At 36.5% G+C, this 17251-nt stretch overlaps 1 protein-coding gene across 1 annotated transcript in view; it reads right to left on the reverse strand.

The window, feature by feature from the left end:
• The window catches only part of LOC103981815 (aminopeptidase P2), a 45723-nt gene that overhangs the window by 12999 nt on the left and 15473 nt on the right, over positions 1-17251 (reverse strand). Inside the window, exons 6-10 of the mRNA XM_009398558.3 lie at positions 11134-11391; positions 5035-5186; positions 2552-2742; positions 2296-2404; positions 2034-2188 (exon numbers count right to left, since the gene is read on the reverse strand). Of these exons, the coding sequence (XP_009396833.1) occupies positions 2034-2188; positions 2296-2404; positions 2552-2742; positions 5035-5186; positions 11134-11391 (865 nt within the window). The remainder of the gene's footprint in view (positions 1-2033; positions 2189-2295; positions 2405-2551; positions 2743-5034; positions 5187-11133; positions 11392-17251) is intronic.

A 17251-nucleotide genomic window follows, 5' to 3' on the forward strand; every position in this document is an offset into this window, starting at 1 on the left:
CTATATTTATGGGTTAGAATTATGGTTTGCCTTACCAGTCCGTTTCAGTATACTGAGCAACTGTCGGTATAGAGCTATACCAAGCCATACCAAATGTCCCGACATATGATACATGGGGGCATACTGACATACCACCTATACCGGTCCCCTATTGGACCAGTACATGCAGCCCATACCAAGTGGCATGCTGCGGTATGACAAACTTTGGTTAGAATCACCTTACATAACAAGAATTAATTGTCCAGAATCATCTCAATCCTAATATAATGCAAATTCATTGAATCTATTTAAACCTACATCCTATAGGAGCCTCCTTAAGTGTCTGTCAACTAAACTCACCTTTCTACCATAGCACCCTTCTAGCTTCCAAACATCACTCTATCAACACAAGTCTTTTTGTAGCATTGAATTAACTAGAAACAAAACAAAACAGATTTGGTTGTTTTTATGGAGCAACATTTAACATCTCAATCTCATGCCAATATTGTTCAGTGCCTGACTAATATAGATTGATGTAGCCACACTCATACATGCCGGCACTGCCCAGACTAGTGAGAGACAAGGAAGAGGAGGCAGAAAAGGAAGACTAGTGGAGGAGAAGATGGAGCAAGGGGACAAGGAAGAGTGCAGAGGACAAGCAGAAGAGGAGACATACAGGACCTAAGAGGATGAGACAGCGACCTGAATGAGAGGAAACATTGGGTCATTGGCGATGTGCAAGGCGATAGTATCTGCGAGGCAACACAGACGACAAGCAGGGAGGAGGACAAGGGGAGAAAGAGAGCGCATAAGAGAGAGAGAGAGAGAGAGAGAGAGACCTGTGTACTGGTCAAATTTTAACCAAGTCACCTGATGCAGTAAGTGTATTGGGCGGACATTATTCCTCAATGAACTAGCCAAATTGCCCGATCCATATAAAAACCATTCAGTCATGGCTTGAACCTATAAAAACCGTCCTGTATTTGTATAGGTATGATGGATTGTTTTAAAAATGAAATTCAGTAGGACTTTATATACACCAATTAGACAATAATAGTTAATTAGTGGTGCAAGAAAATTAAAGATGAAAAGTTAAGAAAAATTCATTAGAAAAAATTACAGCAGATCTTGTAGATTTAAATTTGACTGATAATATTGCCCTCAAGAAAAACCAATGCTGGGAAAGATCAATGTAATTGACTTAAAAATAGTTGCAACATACAAATATACAATAACTTTTACCATATTCCTACATCACATCAGTCATACCTTGAAAATTTTCTGACAGTTTTTTTTCCCTTTAAAAAGGTTAGTGGTTAGTACTATGTACAAAATATTCGTTCAGGTAATATGCGACAGAATTTTCTTATCAATAGGCACTAACAAAATGATACACAGATCAATAGGACATATTTTAATATAGATAGTCACAAATTCTTTTAATATACTTATAGTAACAGAAGACCTCTTTATCTTTTAATTCAGACATTAACACAAAATTACAAATATTTGAAAATTAATCACTGTATTGCACATCCTACACGAGAGAATCACGTGCATCAAAAATGAAATTTAATGGGTCAACATGTTTCTGAAATGAACTTCTTTTTGAAAAAAAAATGCTAACTAGAATCCCTAAATCAATCATATCACTGGACATAGAAGTAACCAAATAACGGGTTACCTAGACATTAGTGTCGTTGCATGATAGCCTTCTCCTTCTATTAATAGTCATGTCAAAGAACTAGAATAGCATGCTCATCAATTTTAGCTTGTTCCAAGTTTTAACTGTTTTCTTAAAATATTCCTATATTGACATTTTATTGCATTTATACAGAGTGCAGAAGAAGTCCATTTTTCATATATAAATAATTGCAAACTGGCAGCATGTGCATGTGCATGATCTCCTTTTCAAAAATAAAATGAGAAGCATGCAAAGACATCCTGTTTTCTATTTGTAAGAGACAGTGATACACATACACTGATCCCCTTCTGCAAAACATTTATATTCTCTTATCTGAAAGAGGAGAAAAAGATAAGAATATGTACTCCACCTCAATCCGTATACCAAATGAATTGTCTTCATAGTATCCAGGTTCATTGCTAACTATCATGCCCTTCTGCAAAGCAGTCATATTTCCATATCTGAAGCTTATACTCTGTGGTCCTTCATGGACATTTAGCGCAGCTCCAACCCCATGACCTGTCCCTGAAGTTATGCATGGAGAAATCACACCGTGTTATCCACTGATACATTCAACAATTATAAACGCAAAATAGATGTTCCAATAATATAACTAATTATGAGAGTCTGACCATGTCGGTAATCAAGTCCAATTTTCCAAAGAGGTGATCGTGCAAGTATATCAAGAACAAAACCAGGAGTACCTTCAGGGAATATTGCCTGATCAATAGCTATATGACCCTGTTCCAACAAAGTAAATCAACTCAGATCAACAAGTCATAAACTAATTTTGCTGAAGTTGGCAAAATATATACAAACTAAAAATCTTGTCTAAATTTATTGACAGCACTTGAACCTGAAACAATAATAAACAGATGAGCTGAGCACCTGTAGAACTCTGGTAAAGCATTCCTTTTGTCGCAATGAAGGTTCACCAAAATGCACTGTCCTTGTTATGTCAGTGGTACCATCCACATACTGACCACCACTATCTAATAGGAAGAGGTTTTTATCACCAACAACACTACAACTTTCTGAATTCGGATTATAATGTATTATAGCACCATTTGCACCATATCCTGCAAATTGGTCAACTTTTATTTATTACGATATCTAACAGATATATTATGCATGATAATTAGAGATAATCATCAAAATTCTATAACATTGGTGATCTCAAAGAAAACTTAAAAATTTAGGAATTGTTGAAACCATTCTCGAGTCTTTAAGCAGCCAAAATACATCCTGCCACTAATCTGACACGAAGAAGCTTTAAACTCTAGATTAATTTCTTTCTAATAGGAGTCAAGGTGAACATTAATATTATGAATACAATTACTTTTGCAATCAATATGCCAAAATATAACTTGACATAAGTATAAGAAAACCTTAAGCTGAATTCAAATTACATATTTCACAAATGTTGTTGTGGACCAGGAACAAGAGGATGGCAGGATGAAGTAGGCATAGTATGGAAACAGTAGCCTAATTGAAAAGTCAAAATAATGGACTCATTTCACTTTACATTTTTTGTATATGACAATATATGGCAGAAACTTAACATCTTGTTTAATCAAGGATATCTCCATAACATTTCTCCAGGAGTAAGCCAAGACTTTGTCACACCAAGGACAACATCTAATTCTGTAGGTTGATATTTTCTTTTCTTTTTTTTTTTTGTTTCTGTCTCTCCAGTCGTTTTCATGTAAAACCAGTAGGTTTTCCACAAATCGTTTCAAACAAAAATGGTTATGCGGTTAGGGAAAAGAAACATTAGAGGATTGAATGTGCCCCTAGAGCAAAGCGAGAAATAAGTATAACATAATTGAGGTGAGAATAGCAACGATGTTAGAAACAAGAATCTAAGAAACAATAGTTCCAGAATTTTGCAGAAATGTTGCAGCGGATGGTGTTTGATGCATAATCATGATGATTTAGACCAGGTCAAATATGATAACAATAAATTAAAAGTGACTACTGTGAACATTATGACACAGGTTCTCCATCATGAAGTTAATTCACCAAATGAACAACATTTTCTTTGTTTTTTTCCTAGGGTTTCGTAAATGCAACGATAACTTTTTCTTTGTTTATAATATATGAATATTAAGTAGAAAGGAACTATGGAATTTTCCAAGGAGAAAAGCTAAAAAATAAGCCTGATCAGTAGGGGAATGCTATAAATGCTCAATCTCAACTTTTAAAGATATAAAAATCTGTTTGGAAGAATCCAGATTGTTAGAACTCAAACATGGAGTACTAAACAATTAGAAATAGAAAATTCATAAACATAGATAAGGTAGTTACAATCCATGGCAGGGAACTTAAAGTCTTGTTAATTTGTACCTTAACTGTAGATACATGTATCATAGCACTGAAGTGGTGTAATGTAGAACTGACCTGGCACTAACATCTCCATATAACTTCGAATTTAATGGACTTGGATTTACATGGAAGACTTTAAGAGCACAAGAGTACAACAGATTCATCATATGTGGAAAAAACGATGCAGCCCTAAAAAGAAGATATTGCAAAATTACATTAAGAAATCCGATCTCAGTTGACAAATTAAACACTCTGTAGGTATATCTTATGGTTTTTTTGAATATATATATATATATATATATATATATATATATAGAAAGATCAGGATGGATCTGACTTAAGAAGGTGATTCAGAATTTTAAGCATATAACAATGAAATATCAGCATAAACAAACGAAAGAAAGTGAATATTTAGCTTTAAATAACTATGTTGAAAGATAATGGTGGATAAATATAACGGTGCATATGGCTTTTTGTGAATGATACAGAATAGTTCCAGTGTTGAATGTTGGAAAACCATTGTAGGTGGCTGCATGTGTTAAAGAGACCTATAAAAAGACTTATTAGGCGACAAAAATTTAGATTGGAAGTGAAACAAGAGGTAAGGAATGCCTAAGAAACCTTTATTATAAACAATAATAAAGGATTAGATAGTGATCACTTGGAATAGTGATGTTTCAGTTAATAGAACTCAATGGAAAAAATATTCATAAAGGTTCACCGTACCACTGCATACTGCTCGGTACGAGTGGTACCTACTAATCTGATAGGGAACCAGTATGGGTAGTAATCAGTACGCCCCATGTCGTACGTGTCAGTACACTCAGTATAGCTCGGTACAACTCAGTACATACCGTACCAACAATTAGTTGATACGTCGGTATGGATCGATAAGGCAAATCATGATTCATATAACTGGTCCCTAATGGTTGGGAATTTCAACTTGTTTGTGTAATGATGCATGGAATTTCTCACATGGTTAGACAACATCAATGTTTACCATGAAAGGCATGCCCCATTATCAACATCGTTATAAAAACACTTACCACTAATAGTGTCAAAACTTGTATCTAGAAAACCAGGCTGTTTTTTACGAAATTCAAGCAATTTATCAGCAACTTCTACTTCTGTATATGCTATATTCTTAGAAATTTCCTCTTCAAGCCAAGCCCAAAATTCAGCTAAAGCAGCAGCATCTCTGCAAAAGAAAAAATACCATTACCTATCACATAAGTATCACTAATCTTTCATTCGGCATGATTATTAAAATAAAACTTATAGAACATTGTTGGGTTATGCATTAGTTCTTGTTATCAACAGCAGTTAAACTCATACTAGTTCTTGTTATCAGAGGTTTTGAGCAACGTTTCAAATTTCACAGCAAAAGGGCATGTTGGGTTATGCATTAGAACATTGTTGTGTACCAGCATGACATAGATCAACACTGTCCCATGCCCAAATCCATGGTTTTACAAAAAATAGTTCAAAAAGCTATCAATTATTTCATATAAACTAATGATAGCATGTAGATACATACACATTATTAAGACTGCACCATCAATCTTATTTATCATCCAATACATTTCCTGTCAATGTTGGATCAGATACAAGACACACAACAGAAAATAAGAAAGCCCTATGAAATCTTAGTGGCTTTTTTCTGGGACTATCTTATGTCTCATTTAACACATATTTATTGCATGTACAACAAAAGTCTAAGCACATATAAGTTCAGTAATAAATGCCATCATTTACATGTCTCAATATAATGACATGTATACTACCAGGAGACAACCAAATTACATAATTGCTGGGGAGTGTGAAAGCTAACCTTCATGGAAATATTCTGTAAGTAAAGCATAAAAAAATTCAAGCTAGAGAAACAGATAAAGCCAAAGAAACTAGGCAACAATTCCACAAACAACCAGTGGAAGAATCATTTTACTGATTCGCAGGGAGTAGTACCATAAGGAACCTAATGTGATAAAAGTCTATGATGATAAAAGCATGGATACCTTTTAAGTAAGCATGTAAATATATCCAATGATTTATGTATCATGGTACACCATGTTTGCCAAGCAGCAAGACCCTGTCCAACTGGAGTTTAGTATGTGGATCACCCAATTCCGAATATCAAAAACCAGCCAACAGCAACTGAAAAACTTAAACAAGGAATCCCAGACACATGTAGAGAGCATAGTGCTCCTCATACTCTCATCTTTCTCCTCCACCACCTCCCACCAATGTGGCCTGCAGTCCATCCCTCTCTCTCAGGCAAACACTCATACACCTTGCCAGCCAATGATCAATGAGGCTTCTACCACAACATGGGAAGAATAACCTATTCCTTTTTTATTACTTTTCCTTATTGATACAATCAATATTGGCCAAGTATATGACCAACACCCACAAGCCATATTGATCAGTCCAGGCTCTAATATGAGATATGGTACTAGACTTATATCCTTGAATACATAATCTTACACGTTATTGTTCTGTTATGCTCTTCTATGATGTAAGAGAACATCAAATAAACCATAATAAAGATTAAAGAAAAGTGAACTGGAAATAAATAACAAAAAGACAGGCAAAGAGAAATTCAAAGAGTGACAATGGAGGAGTCTAACATACTAATTCCCAGGGTCTGTCGTACCGAGCCATACCGCCCGGTACGGGCGGTACGTGCCGGTCCGATAGGTTTTCGGTACGCGGACCTACTGTTACCGGTCCGAGTACTGTAGCAGTTACTGTAGCACTGCTACAGTACTCGGTACACCTAGGTGTACCGCTCGGTATACCGTACCGTACCGGTGCCGAGCCCAGATCGAAATACCGGTACGGTACGGTATTGCAAACCTTGCTAATTCCACTTATGAAACTTCTTCTGAGGTTTCAACATTTTGTTACCAAAAATGACAGGAATCAGAAGACTACAAAAGCCTAAAGCAATTGTTGACACACTTGAAAGATCACAGACAGTACCAAATTGGTACTGTGTGTGAATATTCATGCAATCTTCACCATCCATCACTGGAACATTTTCTCACTAAGAAACAGGTGCTTGTAATGCACGTTCTAAGACCAAAAGGACCAAAAACGAATTCAGCAAAATTTATGACCAACTGGATGTCAATCGCTAGACCCAGGTCCTATGAAAGACAAGTTTAGACAAAGAAGGCCTCACCTAAAGAGCCCAAATGTTAGTTGATGGGCAGAATGATTCAAAAGAGGATCGTAGATAACTACAACTGTTGAAGACAATAGTCAGCAAGCTCTCTCAGGTGCCAAATAAATGAGGAATTCTTAAAAGAAGTAGCAATGTTATAGCTACATCAATACTTTCACAGGTGTACTTCTATTTGTCACAATGAAGCATAGACATAAAACAAATTGATGGCATTTGCACATCATCATAAAACTTTCTAATCAAAGTAAAATAAAAAATAAGGAATGAGGATGTCAAAGTTAACGTAACTTAGTTAAACCATATATACAATTTATATGTTACAGAAATCTATTGAACAATTCCAAAGCTAAACATAGCTTTAAGTTAACTGGGTCTCAGGGAAAAAAAAATTAAGTTCTGACTTTCAAGTTTCAACCAAAACTTCAAAGAGTGCTTGCAACAAAGTTTATACTCAGCCTTTGGTTCTTAAAATAAAAAAATACTTTACATCTCAAAACAAACCCAGATAACTCACTCAACATTGGCAACATAATCTGTAATCAATTTAGCCCCTCCAAACTGACTCATGTAATTAGCTTATATTGTCCTTGGCAGGAACTAAATGTGCTGGCAGGGTGATGTAGAACAGAGAGAGAAGTAGAGAGAGAGAGCAAGAGAGGAGAGGAAGAGACTAGAACAAAGAAGATGTAAGTTTTTTCATTCAAATCTAAACTGGTTCATCCATTGAGAAGCACTATTATTTATCAAGGTTTAGGAGCCTTAGTACAATCAATGAACGTAATGATTCCAAGAGTAACTTTGTCACGACCAGACCAAATGGGATAAATGGCATGTTAACTTTGTTGAGTCAAACCATTGGCCAAAATACTTATGCTGAAGTTGACAATAGTACACCCATCAAACCCTTGTAAATTAATCTTAGTCTTGTCTACTTTTGATGTGGGACTAATTACGGTGTTACAATCTCCCCAACTCAAGGGCTTGATGTAACAATCGAAATTTCGACCGTTACCGCCCGATATAACCCTATATCGTCCGATACGGGACGCTTTTAAGTGTTCCGCCCGATAACGGACGGTCCGCGTACCGGTAACCTGTCGGACCAGCACGTACTGCCCGTACCGAGCGGGATCATTCGAAACTGTATACCCTGGTCGAGATCATACAACCAAGAATATGGACAACATTCATTGGCTGAACATCATAACAAATCTCATGCTAGTAATCGCCCATTTTAATTGGCACCAAGCACCTCTAAATCATAAGTAAAGTGGTTTTGTCAACCTAGGCTACCTTGAAAGACTTCGAATGTGACTATCTTAAAGTTGTCTCTTGATAAAAAATTTTGAGACTACATTTATAGTGCTACCCACACTATAATCAACTTGTCAGTTCTCTTCCTTAAGTTTTTGTTTCAAGACTACCCATTGAGTAATACGAAGTCAAAACTATGTTGGACATGTTGTCAATACTTCTTAGTGGACCCTATCAATTTCATTTTTGCAAACCTCACACGTTCAATATTAATCATTCCGTGCCCCTCAAAGTAATCCGCTATACTATCTGACCAGTTGACAAACACATTTAGGTCAAACCTAGCATCAAAGTTTGAGACATCCAATTTGACTCTTTCAGTCATTTCCCTCATATTGTTAGCAAACAGAACTCATTGGCCCATTACTTAGGTTTGTGGATTTCTAGCATGTTTTAGGAATTTATTGTTATGGTCAAAAGCTTAATCATTAGGAATTGTTGGAGCATGGTTCTAAACCGATACCCTATATGTAGACCTATGATTCATTTGAAATGGAGTTGGAGAGTATGCAAAATTCCTTGATTTGAAGTTATGGATTGTGAAGAATAATCATGCTGCCTAATCGACTCATCAACCTCCTCATTCATGGGTCATTTTTCGAGGCGATAGAGGGCTCTTAGGACTTGGGTCATTTAATCAAAAAATTGGTTCAACATTGTACCATGGTCTGTTAATTTGGTCATAAGGGTGTTTACTGGTTTTAGGAATCATCAAAATTGTGTGGTTTTCACCTCGCCTAGCTATGATTTTATTGCTATCAACAAATTGCCTTTCGATAATGATGGTGTTAACTATTGTAACATCTAAGGTAGAGGTGTAATGATTCAAGTGGTTCTCTTTTTCTTTTTTCTTTTTTCTTTTTTTGTTGACAACTTTCAAGGTTACAAAGTCTAATAATACCATAGTTAAAGGGAAGAGAGAGGGTGATAAATGGAAACAAAAAAACAAGAGAGAGAGAGAGAGAAAACAGGGGGGCGAAGAAGCGATGAAAATCACGATCTAACAAAAAAAAGTATTTTTTGACAAAAATATTAGTGAAATTTTCAAAAAATTACAAGGCACCAAAAGCTAAGTGATCCACCAATTATGTAAGGATAGTCGCCCTAAAGTCCAACTCCACACGTGAGGATCCATGAGTGGCCTCACTATTGAATGAAGCTTTTGTTGTTAGTTATGTCCCAATGGGATACAGGGCATGTTTCTTGATAAACTCTGATACCAATTGATGTAGAATTAGAACAAAAAGAGAAGTAGAGAGAACAAGAAACCAAGACAGGCCTGACATTAAAGAGAAGAGTAAGAGACTAGAAGAGAGAAGATGCAAGTGTTTTCACACAAACCTGAATTGTTTCACCCATTAACAAGCTCTACTATGATTTAGGAACCTTAGTACAATCAATAAACACAATGTAAGACTAATCACCTAGACTATCTCCACTGACTTATAGAGAACTTATATATGCCTTTGGGAAACCCAAAATGTGACTTCTAGGAGACCGAAATAGCTTTAAAAACCTTATCGCATCTAAGAAGAAAAAATGAGTGCACTTAAAACAAAAGTAGAGTTCAAGATTAACACGTAGAAAGACCAAGAGGTCCTTCAATTTTTCACACAACTCTTAGAGTTTCTAAGCCATCTAATTGATGACTTTTTGTTGATTTCTTTACCTAGAATAAACTCTTCTAAAATCCTTTATAAACCTAGTGGTTCTCCATCACATGGTCCACAGGTGAGCCAATAGATTCACTGTTGCATGATCCTAGTATAACACGACATGATGTCATGTGAAGCGTGTATCAACGTATTATTGAGCTGACATATAATGTATTCACGTGAAGCCAAGAATGCTCATCTATGCATTGCCATGCTAAGTGAAACCACAATAACAAGCAGTAATGTCCCCAGTTATCTAGGGCTGACTAAATGGTTCTTTTCCTATAATGAGAACTATTTAAGGCAACATATAGCCAAAAGTTCATAGTTCAGACCACTATCATAAAGAATTTGACAATACAGGAATCACTATTGCAAGTTTCTTACTAATTGAATATCTGTGCAATCAAGATAAAGCATCTTGATTTTAGTCATGGCATTCACTTGTATTTCACCAAGTGTATGGGATTGGTAAGTCTGCAAACATTTACCCTTCTCAGACCCTGCAGCAAGAGTCTTGTGCTCTAGGTTCACCCTAATGGATGACAAAGCCACAAATTTGTTGACAGAGCCGTGATAGTTCTTTGACTCTCATAACTAAATATGCAAAATACAAGAGGCAACTGTAGAAATTTTGCAAGCAGCAAAGGATGTGACCAGTATGGAGCCTGGCATCATATTCTACTACAGAATCAGCTATCGAGTTCACGGATACAGGATGACATGGAAATTTGCAAAAGTAAAATAATTGCATATGTTGATGTGTATTAAGATACAAAAAGTATGTGTAGATACACACATGATAATAACTATTTTCTCGCTAAATTCTAGATTTAGAGTTTTCAATAATTTAGCCTTGAATAAGTTGACTAATCTCTAGCCATAGCTAATATTTAGCTCCATGTTTGCATGTTTGAAACATAAAAAAGTATGATTTGACAACTTTATCAAACACAAAATGTAATGTCAAATCACAAGCTAATTTTTACCTTAAATGTGAATTGTGCATCCCCTCAATTTCTGCCCTATTCTTCACTGCCTTGGCCATGGTAACAGGAGAAACCTTGTACAGTCCAAAAGGCCCTTCTGCCTGAATATCTTGATTTTTTATTGATGCAACAACTTCCTTTTTTTCTCCTTTTCTAGTTTTTCTATTATGTTTTTCACAAGCAGACTTGAAAATGCTGACAATTGCAGCATTCACACTTGATGGATCTAACCAGAGTTTTGCACCACTTGCTGCCAACCTGCACAATGGAAGTTATCACCTAGAATATCAGCAAGGAGAAGTAATGGCCATGTAACTGTCATCAATTGGAACAATATAACATTAAAGCACAAGATCTTTTTTGAATGATATAGCATTTAAACCAATTAACAGCAACTGTTGCTGCTTATGAAGAGAGTTACAGAATCTATCATGTCAAGTAACTATGGAGCATGTTTCTTTTACTTTCAATGCTTTTCTTTTGCCCCCCTCCCACTTTTTTGTTCTCTCTGTATCCCTTTTTCTAAGGCTATTACTGCAGTTAACAGGATATAGCTAACAACTTCAGTTTATACCCCTATTTACAAAAGCAGAAGAAGAATGACTGCATCATATGCACCTTCAGAGAAGCACCACCAAATAGCATGGGGTCCATACAATATGCCTTAATCAACCAATAAGTGAGTAAAATGGATCCATTTTCCCATATTGTGGAGACCCTTGATGAAAAGGAGTTCCAATTCAAGTCCTATTGACTCGATTTGATTAATCATAATCCAAGAGTCAAGTTATTTAGTTTGGCCATTTTTTATTTTCAGGAAATTTTGAAGTGTTTCTGAACTAACTTTTAGAAGTCGGTTTCCTGTAGTAGAAGTCTTATATTATCATTATTTTATTTTTCTTCCTATTGTTTACCTGAAAATATAATCGAATTTTTAGGGAGTTCTAGTTGATAATGAATACGGAAAAATATGTGATGAAGTCCTCATTTTATAGTGTCTTGGTAGTTGAATAATTTTAGTTAATGTATAAACAAAAAGATGCTTGAAACAGGATGACATGCTAAATTTGTAGTCTAAAGAAACAATGTACTCTAGGCCTTGTGACCTTGCTGTCTTCTTTCTCTTTGTGATGAGCATTTCTTCACCTTCTGACCTTGTTCAGATCCATGACCTCCTACCCCCTTGCCTTTTCACTCCATAGATTCAATTATCTTTATTTGTTGACTTTGTCTTCTACTTGAGACTTCCATTGATGCTATATTAAATTAAAGACAAAAAGTTGACCACCAAGCTAAATGCCTCAGATTGTAGTAGTGTGGTAGTTCAAATCTGCAAACTAATATGACATATTGATGTAGAACAAAGTAGAGAAAAAGAAATGCAAAGAGAAAGCAAGAGAACAAGATAGCAAGAGAAGAGTGTAAGAGACTAGGAGAGAGAAGATGCAAGCCTTTTTTAAATTCAAATCTGAAGTGTTTAATCCATTAACAAGCTCTACTATTTTTAGGGGTCTAGGAGCCTTAGAACCAAGGTTTTTAATTTCGAATGATACCACCCGGTGAAATGGTCCGCCAATAGACCAATACACGGACCGCCCGCTATTGGGCGGTACAGCCAATTTGGGCTGCTTCTGCCTCGTTACCACCCGAGATCGGTCGGTGACGGTCGAAGGAAAAAGAGTGAGAAGAAAAGGGAGAACCTGGAAATCCGATGCCGCTCTCCCTCGACGATCCCGATCCATCACCGCCCTCCCTCGTAGGATGCCGCAGATGATATGTTGCCTCCTCCTTGTCTAAGGCAACAACGCCTCAGTGTCATCGGCGACTTCTCCTCATCCGTGCGGGAAGAAGAAGCCTCGACGACATCGCCGAGGCTTCCGCAGGGAGAAGAAACCAAGCAGAAGAAATCGAGAAGAAACCGTTTCTTCTCCCCACACGGGTAGAAGAAACGAGGCAACGTCGCCGAGCCGCCGTCGGTGACTTCTCACAGGGAGAAGAAACCAAGCAAAAGAAACCGTTTCTTCTCCCCACGCAGGCGAAAGAAACAAGGCAACATCGCGTCGCTTCGGCGACATCGCCTCTCTTTTTATTTTTGATTTATTATTATTATTATTATTATTATTATTATTATTATTATATATACCGAATGGTACACTTAAGCGTACCACTCGATATACTCGTACCATACTGTACCGAGCTGAACTCGATACTCCGGTACGATACGAAATAACAAACCTTGCTTTGAACAATTAATAAAGATAATAATTCCCAAGAGCAATCTCTTAAGGAATTAGTATGCTTTTTAGAAATCCAAAATGTGACTTCTAAGATAACTAAATAATAAATTAGTACCCTTAATAGAAGAGGCACTTAATACAAAAGGAGTCTCTAGAAAGACCAAAAAACTTTTTAATTTTCAACACAACTCTTAAAATTTCTAGGCTAATTAATTGATGACTTTTTGTTAATATCTTTGCCTAGAATAAACTTTTCTGAAATCCTTTGTAAAGCTTGATAGTTCTCCATTTATTCTTCCCCAATGGAAAAGAACTCAACCCCTAAGAGTGATCTACAAGGTACTGGTCCAATAAGTCTACTGTAAAGTCACGAAGTTCCTCCAAAGTAATCCAAGTGGCATCGAAAGCTGGACGATCATGCCACTTGACAAGAAAGTGTTGAGTAATTGTTAGTAGTAGACGAACAACGTGATTATCAAGAATGGCCTCTACGTTATCCCTATGTTGTGGGAGAATCAGTGCTTTGAGAGGATCGCCACCTGGAGGAACATCGGTAGATAGAGGAGGATCAAAAGTACCATGAAACGAAGCTAAATCCTCCACTTTGAAAACTGGACTAATATTTCAGTCATAAGGCAAATTGAGCATGTAAGCATTAGATCCCAGTTTTTGGATAATGGGAGAAGGACCAATGGCTTGAGCATGCAACTTTTTGAATGAGTTTTTAGGGAATCTCTCAGGGCAAATGCAAACTAGGACATAATCACCAACTTGGAACTCTTGACTTCTACGATGTGCATTAACAATAAGTTTGTAATTTACTTAAGGCAATTTTACGTCGAATCTCAGTATGCAAATCATGAATATGTTGAGTGAAGGAGTGGGTTGGTTCCGAGGCATGATAGTCAAGTGAAAGGGGTGCAAGGTAAATGGGAGTGCGAGGAGTATAGTCAAGGATAGTTTGAAATTGATTTATTTCGATGGAGCGGTTGACTGAGTTATTGTATGCAAATTCTACAGTGGATAAGGTTAAGGCCCAATTTTCGAGTTTCACCCCAACTAAACATCTAAAAAAATTTTCCAAGAAATAGTTAACAACCTTAGTTTGACCATAAGTCTAGGGTGAAAGACTGAAGAGAACTTCAATGTTATACCAAGCAGTTTCCATAATGTTTTCCAAAAGTAGCTAACAAATTTCGCATCCCTTTCGGACACCAAGGTTAAGGGCAAGCTATGTAATTTAACCACTTCTCAAAAGAATAATTTAGTAATGTGTGAGGAGTCATTGGTCTTGTTACATGGGATAAAGTAGACCATTTTTGAAAATCGATCAACAACAACTAGAATAGAGTCATGATCATGACTGTTTTGGGCGTCCAAGGACAAAATTTAAACTCACATCTTGCCACGGTGAATGTGGAATGGATAAAGGGGTGTATAGGCTGGTATTGTGTTTGTGAGTTTTAGCAATTTGATAGAAGTGACACTACAACACCACTTGAGCAACATCTCGCTTTAAGAAAGGGTAGTAAAATCTATTACCGACTAATGCAATGGTCTTGTCTCAGCCTAGGTGACTGGCTAATCCACCCGCATGTATATCCCAAACAAGGTAGTCTCAAAGGGAGGATCGAAGAACACACAATCTAATAGATTGAAAAAGGTAATCATCCCTAAGAATGAAGTTTATATGTTCACGATGATTTCCATCTTGGACTTTTTAATATATGTGACATAAGTCTAGACATTAGATATACACTTCTTTTAATCGCTCGAATCCTATGACCTCACTTATGGTAGATCGGATTGTAGAAATTCGACTAAGGGCATTAGTAGTTTTGTTTTAAGCGCCAAAACAATGCTTATTTACAAAAGAGTATTCATTGAGAAACTCAATCCACTTGGCATGTTGAGCATTTAACTTCTTTTGAGCATTTAAGTACCTTAGGCCCTGGTAGTCAAACAACAAGACAAACTCTTGCAGCATAAGGTAATATCACAAATACCTAAGACATTACACAATTGCATAAAATTCTTTATCGTATGTAGAATAATGTTGTTTTGCATCACTAAGTTTCTCGCTTAAAAAAGACAATTGGCTAACCCTCTTGACTAAGAAATCCACCTATTCCTATACCAAAGGCATCATAAGTGACCTCAAAGGATTTACCAAAGTCAGGGTGCTTAAGAACAGGAGTAGTGGTCATTTTCGTTTTTATGTCAGCAAAGGCTTTGGTAACGACCAGGGTCCAAGAAAACCCACCTTTCTTTAGGCAATAGGTGATAGGTGGCATGACAGAACTAAACCCTCTAATGAATCTATTAAAAAAAGAGACTAATCCACAGAAACTTCGAACCTCAGAAAGGGTTTTAGGCTTAGGCCATTCTAAAATAATGTAGATCTTTTCAGGATCAGTGGCAACACCTTGGGCAAAAATGATGAAGCCTAGGAATATGACATGGGTTTGCATGAATGAACACTTTTTAAAATTGACATAGAGCTTAGCAACTCGATGGGCAGTAAAAACCTGTCGAAGATGTTTTAAATGATTCTCTTTGGTCTAACTAAAAATCAAGATGTCATCAAAGTAAATTACAACAAATTTGCTTATGTAGGGTTGTAAAACTTGGTTCACGAAGCTCATGACAGTTCTTGGGATATTGGATAAACTAAAGGGCATGACTAGCCATTTGTATAGCCCATCTTAAGTTTTGAATGTTGTTTTCCATTCATCACCAAGTCTAATATGAATTGCTAGTATCTGCTTTTCAGGTCAAGTTTCAACAACCAACTAGATCCAACGAGAAGGTCTAACATATCCTCAAGTCGAGGAATTAAGAAGCGATATTTGATTATTATTTTGTTGATCACCCGACTATCAACACATCCTCCAAGACCCATCTTTCTTAGGGGAACAAGACAGGGACAACACAAGGACAAAGGCTGTGTCGTATAAAGCCTTTAGCCAAAAGTTCTTCAACTTGCTTGTTTAACTCAGCTCTATCCTTAGGATTTATTCTATAATGTGAGAGATTATAGAGCTACGATCCTAGGATAAGGTCAATGGCATATTGAATTTCCCATGAGGGTGGCAGCTTATTATGAAATTATGAGGATATAACATTAGAAAATTCATCTAATAAGGATTTAACCTCAAGAGTTAGGTCAAGAATAGTAAAAGGCTTAGGAATTTCATTAGCAATAATGGCCAAACAAAATTTATTGTCAAGGCTCTTTATTTCAAAAGATTTAGGATCCAATAAGTGAAGTCCCTTGGTAGTTGGAGCTTGCGGAAGAGACTTAGGAATTCCTGTTTTGTCCTTTTCTTAATGGTTTTGCTAGTTGCAAGATAATGTTTTTGCTTTTGTATCGAAAGGCATACGTGTTTTCTCTCCCATGATTGATAACATCAAGGTCATATAACCAAAGCTGACCTAAAAGAATGCAGGCAATGTCTATTGGTAAGACGTCACAGTAAATCTCATCCTGGTAATCGTCCATTTTGATTGGTACCAGGCATCTTTCGATCACGAGTAAAGTGGTTTTGTCAACCCAAGCTACTTTGAATGGGGTCAAAAGTAACTCTACCTTAAGGTTTAGTTTTTTGATAGTAGATCTTGAAACTACATTTATAGTGTTACCCCCATCTATAATCAATTTGCAAGTTCTCTCAGCTTCAGATGAAAGTATGGAAGATAATTGTCCTCTTCCATTCATTGGAATCACTAGCAATAGATAGAATAATGCGAACAACATTAACATGGGCATCTTCAATTTCTAGTTCGTTTTCATCTCGTGAGTACGCTTCGAGTTCAACTACCTGGTTTGCTTCCTCGACTTGCTCCTCTAGTTCTTGTTTTAAGGCAAGGGTATCTTGAGG

Source organism: Musa acuminata, chromosome BXJ2-4 (assembly GCF_036884655.1).
Source record: "Musa acuminata AAA Group cultivar baxijiao chromosome BXJ2-4, Cavendish_Baxijiao_AAA, whole genome shotgun sequence".
NCBI lineage: Eukaryota > Viridiplantae > Streptophyta > Magnoliopsida > Zingiberales > Musaceae > Musa > Musa acuminata.